This window comes from Cuculus canorus, chromosome 14 (assembly GCF_017976375.1).
Source record: "Cuculus canorus isolate bCucCan1 chromosome 14, bCucCan1.pri, whole genome shotgun sequence".
In the NCBI taxonomy this organism is placed as follows: Eukaryota; Metazoa; Chordata; class Aves; order Cuculiformes; family Cuculidae; genus Cuculus; species Cuculus canorus.
In genome coordinates this window covers 1,057,720-1,070,967 of record NC_071414.1, presented here as the reverse complement: position 1 = coordinate 1,070,967, position 13,248 = coordinate 1,057,720, and the positions used below count along the sequence as shown (strand labels likewise).

General features: G+C 47.6%; 1 protein-coding gene across 1 annotated transcript in view; it reads right to left on the bottom strand.

Annotated features, from left to right (window-relative positions):
* ANKHD1 (ankyrin repeat and KH domain containing 1) overlaps window positions 1–13,248 on the bottom strand; it is a 124,465-nt gene that overhangs the window by 9,980 nt on the left and 101,237 nt on the right. The window contains exons 28-33 of the mRNA XM_054079703.1: window positions 12,705–13,161; window positions 12,202–12,279; window positions 8,834–8,980; window positions 7,372–7,482; window positions 5,767–5,916; window positions 3,864–5,473 (exon numbers count right to left, since the gene is read on the bottom strand). Coding sequence (XP_053935678.1) covers window positions 3,864–5,473; window positions 5,767–5,916; window positions 7,372–7,482; window positions 8,834–8,980; window positions 12,202–12,279; window positions 12,705–13,161 — 2,553 coding nt within the window. The remainder of the gene's footprint in view (window positions 1–3,863; window positions 5,474–5,766; window positions 5,917–7,371; window positions 7,483–8,833; window positions 8,981–12,201; window positions 12,280–12,704; window positions 13,162–13,248) is intronic.

Here is a 13,248-nt window from a genome sequence, read left to right as displayed (position 1 = left end):
CAAACAGCAATTCTGCAGGGCTGCGATGCCCCTGGGCTTGGCAGGACAGGTACACAGCGCAAGGACTGTACCGCCACGACCATTCCAGCACTGCTGCCTATATTCTCCAGTCTGAAGGAAGTGTGACAGCCAGAGATGCACAAATTCCACAGAGCAGTCAGTTTTCAGGTAGTAAACAACATTTTTTGTCATTATCTTGCTTTTCATAGAAGTAGATGAAAAACTCTATGCTCAGTATTAAAAATGGCCTCTCTGAATTTGAGCACGGCTTTGAGCACCCTGGGTTCAGGAATGAGCTTCCTATTTAGGTACTTCGCAAAACAATCAGATTCTGTAATACTGAACCCTTTTGTGGATATCATACTCTGCAGTTACCTGGGCTAGGAGTTCAAACTCTTCTTCATGCTCTGAAAGCGTAGCTGAGCTTGTGAGACTGGTGTTTCAATCTTGCACAAACTCTACTCAAAATTCAGTTTTTCCAAGCCATTAGGTCCTCCTGCAGAAACCTGTTACCATAAGCACTGCCTTCCCCTTCAGAGCAACAGCTGCAGCGCTCAGTCCCTCCATGTAAAACAGGGAGCTCAGCCATTCCATGCAACTTCCTGCTCTTGTGCTACTTCCGCAGCTGGCACAGTTCACAGGATCATAGAATTGCTTGGTTGGAAGAGATCTTTGAGATCATTGAGTCCAACTGTATCTGACCTACTTGTTTGTTAAACCCCTCCAGGGTTGGGGACTCCACCCTGCACCGCCTCTGCCGGTGCCCCAGAACCCTTTTGGTGAAAAAATTTTTCCTGAGGTCCAATCTGAACCTGCTCTGGTGCAGCTTGAGGCCATTCCCTCTTGTCCTATCCCCTATCACTTGGGAGAAGAGACCAGCACCCAAAGTTTGTGACACTTTGTAATGCCACCTGAGCAAGGTCTTAACCTCCTTTTCTTAAAATGCAGAGGGGAAAAGTAACAGACAGACTTCTGATCTTCTCCACTGCCTCCCCACACGTGTGGGCTAAGTGTGCCCTCAGTCTGCAACCTCTCAGACGAGACCTAAATACGCAAGTGAGACAAAAGGCCGTTTCCAGAGCAGATGCACAGCCGGTGAGGAGATCCATGCGTGTGTCTGTGCCTCACAGGGACCGGTGAACCAGAAAAAACTCGAGCTGAGGCTGCGCTTACCCAGAATCAGGAAAAGCAGAGCACCCACACTGCACCCAGAGGGCACAGCTGGTTAAGAAAAAGCCCATTTAGTGCACAATCAAATGATACAAAGTCTCTGTTTCCCTGGGAAAGAGCCAGTAAAGGAGAGGGGTGGACAGAGCACAGGACCACACTCATACTCCAAAGGAAGACATCCAAGAGGCCCTAGCCTACCATCCCCACTCCTTTCCTCACTGTCACACCTTCAGAAGACCCCCTTCTCCCTAGGCCCTCCACATCCCCTCCAGTGTAACAGTCTGGATTAAGAAACAAAGGTGATCAAAAGCAGTATTGAGTAGAATAGCATTAAATGCATCAGCTCAGGACCCGGGTAACCTGCTGCCAGGCACAATTTTAGTGGCACATCTGTGTATTTGCAGTTTCAGTTCACTTTTCAGTATCCTAACTCAACAGCAGCTCACAAAAAATGTGTTCTGTCCAAATATTTTTGTGCTTCACATGAAGACCTTCACACTTATGTCCTGAAAAGCAACCGCACGAGCTCTCCTTGGGTATCTCCCTCACCTCCCTAGCCGAGGGAAGAAACAGGTTCAAATCACCTTTTAAACACTTAGTCATTTCAGGGTACATAAAGGACCAAGAAATGTTTCCCAATGACAAACAGATGACCTCAGCGTAAGAGAACAGCAATGTTTTTTTCAGCTACAGGAAGCCCCATCGAGCTGGCTTTGCGCATGCAGGATGAGATCAGGTGAAAAACGCGCAGATCCCAATGGTCAGCAGTGCCCTTCCCCAAGGGTGACTCCAGAAACAGCCACCTCCCAGCGCACAGCACTGCAGAGAAAGATCTGAGCCAACACACAGTGTTCCTGAGCCTGCTCAGGAGGGTCTGGCAAGGCTTTTTTTAGCAACGTATCTGACGAAAAAGCTCCATTTACTTTATCTTCCACAGCCTCAGTTACATCAGGTCCTGCTTACCATGCTGGGACTGGACATGGTGCAAGAGCTCTAGGTATTCTCTCACCTTTCAGAGGTATCCAGCCAGCCCAAATTAAATTATTAAGAAAACTACACAGAACTACGGGATGGGTTGGGTTGGAAGGGAGCTCAAAGCCCATCCAGTTCCAACCACTGGCCATGGGCAGGGACACCTCCCACTGGGATCAGGGGCTCCAAGCCCCATCTAACCTGGCCTTGAACACCTCCAGGGATGGGACAGCCACCGCTGCTCTGGGCAACCTAGGCCGGGGCTTCACCACCCTCACAGCAAAACATTTCTTCCTAAGATCTCATCTCAATCTCCCCTCTTGCAGTTGAAAACCACCCCACCTCATCCTATCCCTGCACTCTCTGATCAAGGGCCTCTCCCCAGCTTCCCTGGAGCCCCTTTCGGTACTGGAAGCTGCTCTAAGGTCTCCCCACAGCCTTCCCTTCTCCCAGCTGAACAACCCAAACTCAGCCTGTCCTTGTACGGGAGGCGCTCCAGCCTTGGGAACATCTCCGCGGCCTCTTCTGAACTCACTTCAACAGCTCCACATCCTTCCTGTGCTCAGGGCTCCAGAACTGGACACAAGGCTCCAGGTGGGGAATCACCAGAGTGGAGCAGAGGGGCAGAATCCCCTCCCTCACCTGCTGGTCACAGCCATAGTAATCATCCAGTTTTGTGGTTAAAGTAAATCAGAGAGAATTGTCCTGATTTTCAGAAGTCCTGCACATTTGTAAATCAACCAAGAAGAACTGGAAGGCTGACAACCTTCTTTTCTCACCACCACACCTTCCAATAGCTCCTGTATCCTTTAGTCTGGAAGTCAAGCTACTTGACTTGCCTCAGGCCAGCGTTTGAGCCCTGAAGCATTAGCCCAAATATCTAACACATACCATGAGGATGAAGACAACTTCAAAGCAAGGTGCTTGAGCTACAGAGCTTCAAGGCACCATAAAAGCCATGATGGCAAGAATGAAAGGCAGAACAGAGTGACACAGAGTGGATCTCTGGAGGGTCCCTTCCAGCCAAATGGGTGCAGCCAGTTGCCTGCAACACGGTTTAGACGCTAAGATTACAGTAATCCTCTGGGCAGATCACAGCAAGGGCAGAGAGCTCCCAATAAGCATTCCTAACCCATTTCAAATCGGTGTGGATAAGCTTGAACTGCTGCACTTGGCAACAGCACAGCAGATTCCTAACAGAACACCCCATGCCATGGCACACCAACTTCTCAAGGTACAACATAAGCTTAGTAAAATCCTACAGCCATAACAAGAGACAAGAAATACAGAGAGTTTACCCTCGCTGAGCTAAGCCAGAGCCTCAGATAAAACTCTGAGCAACCGCAAGCAGTCACTCCTGCAGCTGGAACGTGCGAGAGTCCTGGCCTTGCTGTTTCAGGTTTGGTACCACCCGCCCCCGCGTTGTACAACCCAAAAGCTAAAACCAATGCTACTCTGGACTCCAGAGGTGGAAGCATTCCTGCACCTTACAGAGGACAAGCAATGCAATGCCTGCAGTTTTCCCAACACCTGACATCCTAGAAGAGCTGAAGAGAAGAGGAAAGAAAATAATCATCAACATTTTAAAGAGCATTTGGAAAAACCAGGCTGTCCTCATAGTATTGGTATTCTCTGTCACTTATAAAGGATTTCTCAATCAGTCTGAAACAATCAATGGCTGGAGAAAGAATTCCGTCCAGCGCATGAGCCTAATGACTTACCTACAGGACTAGTTGAAACCCGCTGGGAAGGTGGCCTGAAACCAGGAGCCTTGGAGCTGTCAGGATGCATGTTTTCCACGTGTCCTAGCACAGAGTTATTCAGAAAGGTAGACTGAACAGTGAAAGATGGGTCAGCTGCTGCTCGGGTGGAGAGGGGACAGTCTCCCCATCCTTGGGTCGCTGGCACCTGGTTGCTATCAAAAAGACTACTAAAGTGATTGAAGAGCGTTGCTGGCCCAAAGGTAGGAGGCAATGACTTGTTTGCCGGGTTAATGTGCATCTGAGAACCGTTCATGGCTGACGAAAGCTGCACTGCAGCAGGTGGACCTTGAGAAGGTGTTAAAGGAACTTGATTCGTAACAAAAATAGACTGAGGATCTTGATGGAGGTTTGCATTTGGTACCACTGAAAAGAAAGAACCTCTGGACTGCATCCTGTGAGTAACTCGAGGTGCTGGTACAGCTACTTGAGGTAAGTTACTGTTGTCCTGATTATCTGCAACGACTGACCTGGGCGACGCTATGCTTAACGACGCAGTTTCGGAGCTAGATGAAAAAGGCATCGACATAGAAGGATTAATCTCGGACACGCTGGTTGGCAGTATTTCATCTTGGGCATTGCTTAGCGGTGCAGGGCTGCTTGATGGGCGAGTTTCGGCACCTCCCGAGCTGCTGCTAGCTGACACACTGCAACTATTCGCAACCGAAGACGGTGCACACGTGTTTGCAGCGGGCTGGTCTGGCGTTGACACCTTCTCTTTGGGTGCTGAGACAGCTGAGAAAGAGTCCGCTTTAAGTGCAGAATGTTGTGTCTGTGGAGCACTGGATGGCAGAAACGCTGTGGGCACTTGCCCGTTGTTTGGGGGGGCAGAGGAAGCGGAAGGCAGGGTGCTAGAGGTGCTCGTCACCGTCGAGATGGCTGTTGCTGCAGTGCTTGTCTTGGGAACGCAGGCAAAGAGCTGCTTTCTGACCGACGAGGGAGTCCGATTGCTGGTTACACACAGCGGCTGGGTGGAAGCAGCTACAGAAGAGGCAGTAATGGGACAACTGGAAGTAGCTAATCCAGGAGCCTCCGTCTGTAAAATATTTCCATTCTGACTACCTACACGACTTGAACTATTATGCTTTGGAGAGCTGTTTGTGCTGCCGGGGTTAACTGGTCTCACCGGGAATGGTCCCCAAGTGTTCGGCGAAGGTGAAAAAGTTCCTCCAAACTGGGCCATAGGCAAGCGTGGGTGCCGGATCTGTTGCATAGTTTGGGCAGCCAGCAAGGCAAAATGAGGGTGAGAATAAGCTAGAGGAAGAGACACTGGAAATGATGAGCGCACATTTGCTGGGACGTTCTTGTTTAATTTGTTCGTAGGCTGGAAAGTCGATAGTGTCGATGACTGCGAGGTGACCAGGGGCGGCGCTCCAAGAGGAAAGGAGTTCTTGTTGGAAGCAGTTGCAGTGCTGACTCCAGATGATGAAAAGTTTGCATGGATTGATTTGGTACTCGAAGCAGGTGTTCTTATATGAGTTTTAGGAATCAAGTCTTCCAGTTCCTTGGCAGGATCTTGAATAAGGGCATTGATGAGCTGCACTGCGTATCGCGTTGACTCTGTACCACCCCTAGATTAAATACAAACAGGTTTATCTTCTGCAAAAAGGAACAAAAAGGAATTTGTGCCATGCTCCATAGCCTCAGTTTTATACTGATCTGTGAGTCTATTGCACATTTATGCCAACAAGTTATTTCTTGACTTTTGTGTATCTTAAGGACTATCCTTGCAGCAGCAAACCTGCAGCGTGTCATGCACTCTCTGTTCTAGTACCAAGCAGCTAACTATGTCCCTTCTTAAAAAGCAAACAAGCTTGTTAACAAACGTGGACTAACTCAAGACTTTAATTTCTAGATACTGTACCTTATAGTGATCATTCTCTCTCCATTCTTATCTTTTTGCTTATCGACATCAATGTGGGCACCGGTGACATCTTGAATTGCTGTGATGTTGCACCCACCTCTTCCCATTATTCTAGACACGACAGAAGCTGGGACAGATAATTTCTTTGACCTGTATCACAAAGATCACAAATCCATGAGATGTGTTCTGACTTCAAAGGCATATGACAATCCTTCCCTGTCTGACTGGTGCCTGAAATGATAACTCTTGTTTCAGGGCAGTGACTGGTTTTCTGCCAATATTTTTTTTGCCGTTTTTGGAGCCTCTCTAAAATTTCCCTGCTCAAATCGTTCATTGTCTTCAATACCTGACGAGGATTCTCCAGCAGCATTTATTCCAACTGTTGTAACACACGTCTATGCCTCACACTGCTTCAGAAATGCTTTGGGATTTTATCTTATCTTGTGCACCTTCAAAGTGAGACAAATCCTTAGCTTATAAATCTAAATTTATTTAAATAGTTCTGCTTCAAGTATAAAAGCCCACAGCTTAGCTGCTTTTACAGTAATGGTTTATAGCAAGGGGAAGGTGGTTTTCCATTTTTTTGCCAGTGACCAGTTCTGTAAAACCCTTTTAGTATCCACCTCCCTCAGACCTAAAGATCTGAAAATTTGCTGGTGACACTGCACAAGGTGGAGGGCAGATGGTTCAGCCGTGCAGGTCTGTGATTTAAGGAGGTGCTGGAAGCCCCTGTGAAGGCAACACAGAGTTTTAGAAGCAGGCTCCCTGTTGGGCTGCAACACTCTGCTCAGTGAAACCAGTCAGTTCAGGGTTTTCCTAATTCACATGGTACCAGTAGGTCGGGGCAGGCACACCGTACTGGGAAGGCTTTGAACACGAGCTGTGTGCGCATCTAGATCCCAGCTAAGGTCTCTATGGGCCACCACTGTCCCCAGGCTCTAAGGCCGGACTTCTCAAGCCCACACACTGCTTTCAAGCTTGCCGGTGGTGCACAATAGTGCAAAACTGAACACTTAGGAGGGATTTGAAGGGGTTGCAGAAACCAATGTGATCACTGTACAGATCCCCACCACCCCTGGAAAAGGCTGCCAGCTTTATCCAGCTACTTCAGTCTTGGAAACTGTTCAGTAATGATCCTCAGGAAATTGTTTCTCACTTAATAGGACTTAAAAGAAATCCATTTTAAACACATACATGAAAGTGTTCTAAAGCATCACCTCATCTAGCCAAGGTGTTTTTTGTTCCCCTCTCCTGCCAGGAGAGCAAGCTACAGCCTTCTCCCCATCCCAGAAATCAGGTTGTTGGAGCATGCACCCAAGTCTGTTCCATGCTTGGAGCTTTCTTCCCCTCTCCAGACATCTCAGTCTGTCCTTCCTCAAACCACAGCTCCCATCCTCACTGAATTTCCAGATACACCCATGTTACTCATCAGGCTCCCAGACACACCTTCGCCTGCTTCCACCCCCACTACTGCCCACGGAAACATTCCTCCTCCAGGACAGCTCACTCTAGGGCCAGGTCCCCCCCACCCACCACCCAGTGCTGTTTCCCTCCCTCTCGGCCAAACTCAATGGATTTTACCTTGAGAAGACTCCAGAACAGTACCTTTTTGCTCCAGAACAGCAGCGTCCTCCTCTCTGCAGCTGGAATTGCTCAATGGCCGTTGGCTGCAGGCTGTTGCTAGGAGCAGGGTCTTTCAAAACTCTGCCCACTTGCCTGCCAAAGGCAGAAGAGAGGTTTTCATTGTCATCGGCAGCCATTCTAGCCAGGGGGTTGCCCGGAGGGAGTGGGCAGGAGAAGAATCCTTACTAAGACCAGAAGAGATTTAAAGAAAGGGAAGGCACAGAGCTCCTGGGCACTTCATGTACGCATCTGACGTCACCAAAAAGCTCTTTTTTGATCGGTCAGGACACAGCAAACACTGGTGTAGAACACTCTACAGACACAAGGCCTAAGTCCTCAGGGATGAGGGAAGGTTAGGTTTTGGATGCCACCTGTAGAACCCTACCACCTCCAGCAGAAGAGCAGACACCAACAAACCAAGAGACTCAGTTGAAACCCTAAGGCTCATCAAAGGACCCAGGAGGAGACAAAGCCAGGGTCAACGGCAGGTTCTGTGCATCCCTGGAAGAGGCAGCTGCCTGTTCGATGGTTTCACGCCTGCATCAATCACGCCGGGGTGCGCAGTCTGCAACCATGTTTTTTAACAAGGCTATGTCACAGTGAAAACACCAATTTATGAACACAACAAAAGGCAAAGACCAAACCAATTTTCTAAGGGTTCAAAGGCCTACGTTTACAGGTTAAACTGCCTTTTTAACCTTTGTTAATAACAGTCTGTAGCTTCCACTAATCTTAATGCATTAATGCACTAATCTTCATCTGAATGCATTAAGTCCTCTGCACAATGAGGTCCTTGTGCATAGCCCCAAATTCTCTACAATGCGCATATTTGGTCACCTCCATTGCAGAACTCAAAAGCATCCTAAGTGCACCCAAAGCACATGACAGTTGTAGGTTCATGCTGCATTCCTTTTTGATAAGGGAACAACAAAAGGAAAGCAAGATGATAATTTCTAGTTACAGGCAGAGACATCGGAAATGTTACACAAGACACACCAGGATGTTGGTGGCCTTAGAATTAACCCCAGCACATCTTCAAAGGGAAGCCTGCTTTACAGAAAATCTCTGCATCTAATTGCACCTCTAGCACCGATTTGGAGGTGACAGTATCTTCCACAGAATCAGCAATCCACATCACCACCCAAAGCACAACGAATTTTAGCCTTGAAGAGTTCCTTCTCCTCTTCACCCTGCCTTGAGCTGAGGTCCAAGCAATCCCCAGCTAGGGGGGCTTTTCCCTTCCAGCTGCTCCCTCCCTGTTATCCTGTCCCCACATCTCTTGCTCCTCTGAAGCCACAGCTAAAGAAAACCTTGTGCGAGAGTAAGGGGAGTTTTTGATAAATTAATTTGACAATAATAAGCTTGCTGGTCATTCTGTCTTTGAGAATAATTTACAAGCTGAGAAGCTTACAGACAGTTTTTAACACAGAATTCAAGTCTTTACCTTCTAACCACTTCTTTCCAGCCTTCTTCTCTCTTCTGTCCTCTTTTTGGACTGGTCAGATTCAGCTTCACGTTTGGAGAGGTCAGAGGCAGGGAAACGGGCTTGTAAGCAGTTGACAAAGAATTTGAATGCCCTTCACCGTCAAGTCTGGGAACAGAAATGTGCTGATTACAAACTACAGAATGAGATGACAGCATTACAGTACACATTTCTGCAGCGTAAAACTACCAGCACAAGCTGTTTTCATTCTTATTTTCTACCTGGAACAACTGCTGGGTGACTTCATGGGCAGTTTTTTACCTTTTAGCCAACAGCTGATACCCTTCCTCCAAAAGGGGAGTGTGAAACAGCAGTGATACCAGCAGCACTCAGAGCATGAGATTAAAGCATCTTATAACAGGCTGCACACAGCCACATAAGCACATCCTGATTGTGTCTCTCTATTCTCTTCTCCCTTCTAAATAACTTTTTAGGAACAGGTACTTTAGTAATACAGTATCTTTTTCACAAAGCATCGGAAAATACCTGTTTTTCAGCTCTTATTGTCACAGATTCCCTGCAAAGTGCCTCTGCCCCTCACCCTCATTCTGTGAATAGGTAACAGGCACAGATACTTCAGTATATTTATATATTTGAGCCCCTGTGACATCAGTTTGACAGTAGGAGCCCAAACCTGTACTAACAGAGCTGTAGCGATACCAACAGCACGCAGCGTGGGCGAGAGGGAGAACAGGCAATCCTTTGTTACATTAACTGATCTGTGGGACAAAACAAAGCACTGGGAGCTCAAAGTTCATCTGAAACACTCAAAATCAGCAGCAGCCTTCCCAAGTCACATGAGCCAACACCGCGCCCTGGCAGCCAAGCGGGCAACCGTGTCCTGGGGTGCATCCAGCACAGCATTGCCAGCCAGGCGAGCAGGGCAATTGTCTCACTCTGCTCCACACTGGGGCAGCCCCACCTTGAGTGCTGGGTGCAGTTCTGGGGCCACAAGATCCCTTTGGATCTAAAGGTACTGGAGAGTGTCCAGAGGAGGGCAGAGAATTGGTGAAACGTTTAGAGGGGAAAGCCACGTGAGGAGCAGCTGATGTCACTTGCTCTGTTCAGCCTGGAGGAGACTAAGAGACCTCATCATGGTTACAACTTCCTCACAAGCGGAAGAGGAGGAGCAGGCGCTGAGCTCTTCCCTCTGGTGACCAATGACAGGACCTCATCTGAGACCTCATCTGGAGTATTCCAGTGTCCAGTTCTGGAATTCCCAGCGTAAGGATATGGAGCTGTTGGAGTGGGTCCAGAGGAAGCTACAAAGATGATTGGAGGGCTGGAGCACCTGCTCTACGAGGACAGGCTGAGAAAGTTGGGGTTGTTCACCCTGGAGAAGGCTCCCAGGAGATCTTATAGCAACCTTTCACTACCTGAAGGGGGCCTACAGGAAAGCTGGAGAGGGGCTGTTCATAAAGGCTTTTGGTGATAGGATGAGGGGGAATAGATACAAACTGGAGAGGGGCAGATTTAGACTAGACATTGGGAAGAATTGCTTCACTATGAGAGTGGTGAGACACTGGCCCATGTTGCCCAGGGAAGTGGTGGCTGCCCCATCCCTGGAGGTGTTCAAGGTCAGGTTGGATGAGCCTTGGGCAGCCTGATTTAGTGGGATGTCCCTGCCCATGGCAGGGGGGTTGGAACTACATGAACTTTAAGGTCCTTTCCAACCCTAACTAGTCTATGATTCTATGACCTGAGGGAATGGCAGGAAGATGCCAGGGGAGGGTTAGGTTGGACATTAGGAGAAGGTTCTTCCCCCAGAGGGTAGTGGAGCACTGGAGCTCCCCAGGGAAGCAGTCATGGCATCAGGCCTGATGATATTCCAGAAGCATTTGGCCAGTGCCCTCAGCCCTACGGTGTGAATACAGGGGTGTCCTGTGCAGGGACAGGAATTGGACTCGATGATCCTTGTGGGTCTCTTCTGACTTAGGACATTCTATGATTCTGTGAGGTCATTTTAAGCACAGCCTTATGGGATTCAGTACAGCACATCTACTGCAGAACTGGGAAACATACCCAGGCCCTCGTGCTCCAGCTGTGCTCCTCAGGATCATTCATACCTTCACTATGGGCAGTTTTTCATTCATTCATGTTATTCCCTATCCTTTTTATGTCCTCATGCAGGCAAACTGTTTATATTACGCACATACAAACTTCAGAGCTCCAGCTACACTGTCCCTCTCCATAGGAAAAGCTGTGTTTAGACAGCAGAGCAGCATATTCTCTCTTTTGAGCTCTCTGATAACACACCTGCCAAAGGTATCAGGAACTATCTATTCTCAGATAACTGCAATATTGAGGCAAAGAGAACAAGAAAACGCATATGTAGGAACCAAATGAAGTCCTTTGGAGAACAGCGATCCCAGAGCAGAGTTTAAAAGCTTTTTCTTCTCCGTTTGCAAATGCCCAAGTATGTTTTCAGAAAAGCATAATTATGAAGTCTGGGTTTAGGTTTCAATTACAATAGCCTTGTCATGGGTACATCTGACTGAAAAGAAGAGGAACTCAGGAAAAACAAGTTTAGAAATGATCTTCAGACAAAGTCTGGCCAGTGTGAGAACCAGAGCACACCTGCAGCAGTCAGTGATGTACACCAGCTCTGTTTTGCTGTTTACGCACAGCCTTGCTCCTTCGGGGTACTTCATCCAACACAGAAGCACCTCTTCCAGTAAGGAATTATGTGTTTAGTGAGTCCTGATCTGGTGAGTCGCACAGGATTCCCAGGCTTTTTAAGAGACCTTGGATGCAAGGTCCAAGGCAGAAACAATCTGTGTTCATAGAGCAGAACACAGAGAAAAATCCCGTTTCTAACACTCTTGAGGTGAATCCAAAACACAGAGACACCCAGTGATGAGGGCTGACACAGCAGCTCATTCATCATCTAACTTTATTCTGAGGTAAAAAAGAATGGAAAAAAGAAAATGTCAACTCTCCCTGCACCCAGGCAAGTGCTTCCGTCAGTCTGGCAACACTCCCCTCACTTGCTGCCCTTTACTGCTTTATTGATCCCATAAAGTCTGTGTTCTCACTGAAGCTGGGCTCTGTCAGATGGGTGCCTGTGGATCAACCCTGCACTCCCTGCCCTCCTTTCATTCAGGGAAAGAGAAGACAAAAAACCTACGGAGGACCAGACTCCAACTACTCAAATGTAAAAATAAGTCAAAACTATAAATTCAGATGGGATCTGAGCTTTTTGATTCAGAACAATGACCTAGTCAGAAATCGGTGTTATAGAAGTTATCAACTCATTCCCTGTCAACCAAACGATCTTCCAAACCATTCCTACGGCTGCTGTAGATTCATTGAGCTGTTTTGACTCTCACCTCTGGCTCGACAAGGTTAAATCAAACTGGCCATCCACCTGGCAGGCAAAATGCTCGGAGTCATCAACTTCTTCCCTCCTTAAAACAGAGAGATCACAATTCAAATGAGTTAATGATGAAAGCATACAATGATCAAAAGGGAACAAATTAAACCAATTCTGTAAATAGATTATAAGCAAAGCTGGCACTTCCTTTATCAATACTCAGCATATTCACTTTCAAATCTACTCTAATAAAGCTGGCAATGCAACACGGATGCCCAAATAGCACACAGAAAAAGCAGTGTTGCTAAAGCAGTATTAAAAACCCAACAGCAATGCCAGGATATCTCATTCTCGCTGCATTCAACAAACTGGACAGCATTATTTCATAGGTACACAAATAAGCGCACTGAGTCTCTCGGGACTTTGCGAACGTACCAGCTGGGGGAAAGCCTAAGCTACATTTATACGGGCATAGGTGAAATCCTATTAAACAACAGGGAAGCCACGTGGCAGCCTCACCTTGTTGGGGTTTTTGAAGCAGAGTTGCTCGTTTTTTCTTCCTGAGAGGGGATAAGCAAGGAGGCATAGCGCCGCTCCGAGGAATTCGTATCCATGGTAAAGTTCAACTCCTGGCTTTTGCCTCCGCTGCTACTTTCGCTATTGCAGTCTGTGCTATCCAGGTTATCCGAATCACTATTCCCACTTGCACCACCGCCACCTCTCGGCTCTCCGTTTATTTTATTTTTATCGGCTTTTTGCTGTGCTAGAGATATATGCTGATCTGGCAGAATTATCTGCATGTTCTGAGGAGTCTCTTTTGTTTTATTTTTCTTGTTTTTGCGGTTTGTGCTGGGGGTGGTGACCACGTTGGCTCTCTTCTTCCCGAAGGCGTTTGTGAAAGTAGTTGAAGTCGCAGAAATCCCAATTGTAGTTGTGGTAGTTGCACTAGGGGGCTCTATAGGAACTTCTTGCTCCACTGAAAGAAAAACGGTGGATATACAATCAAAACTTACACAGGAGAGAAATGGGAGCCCCAACCAAAGACACTGCAGCCACGCCCCTT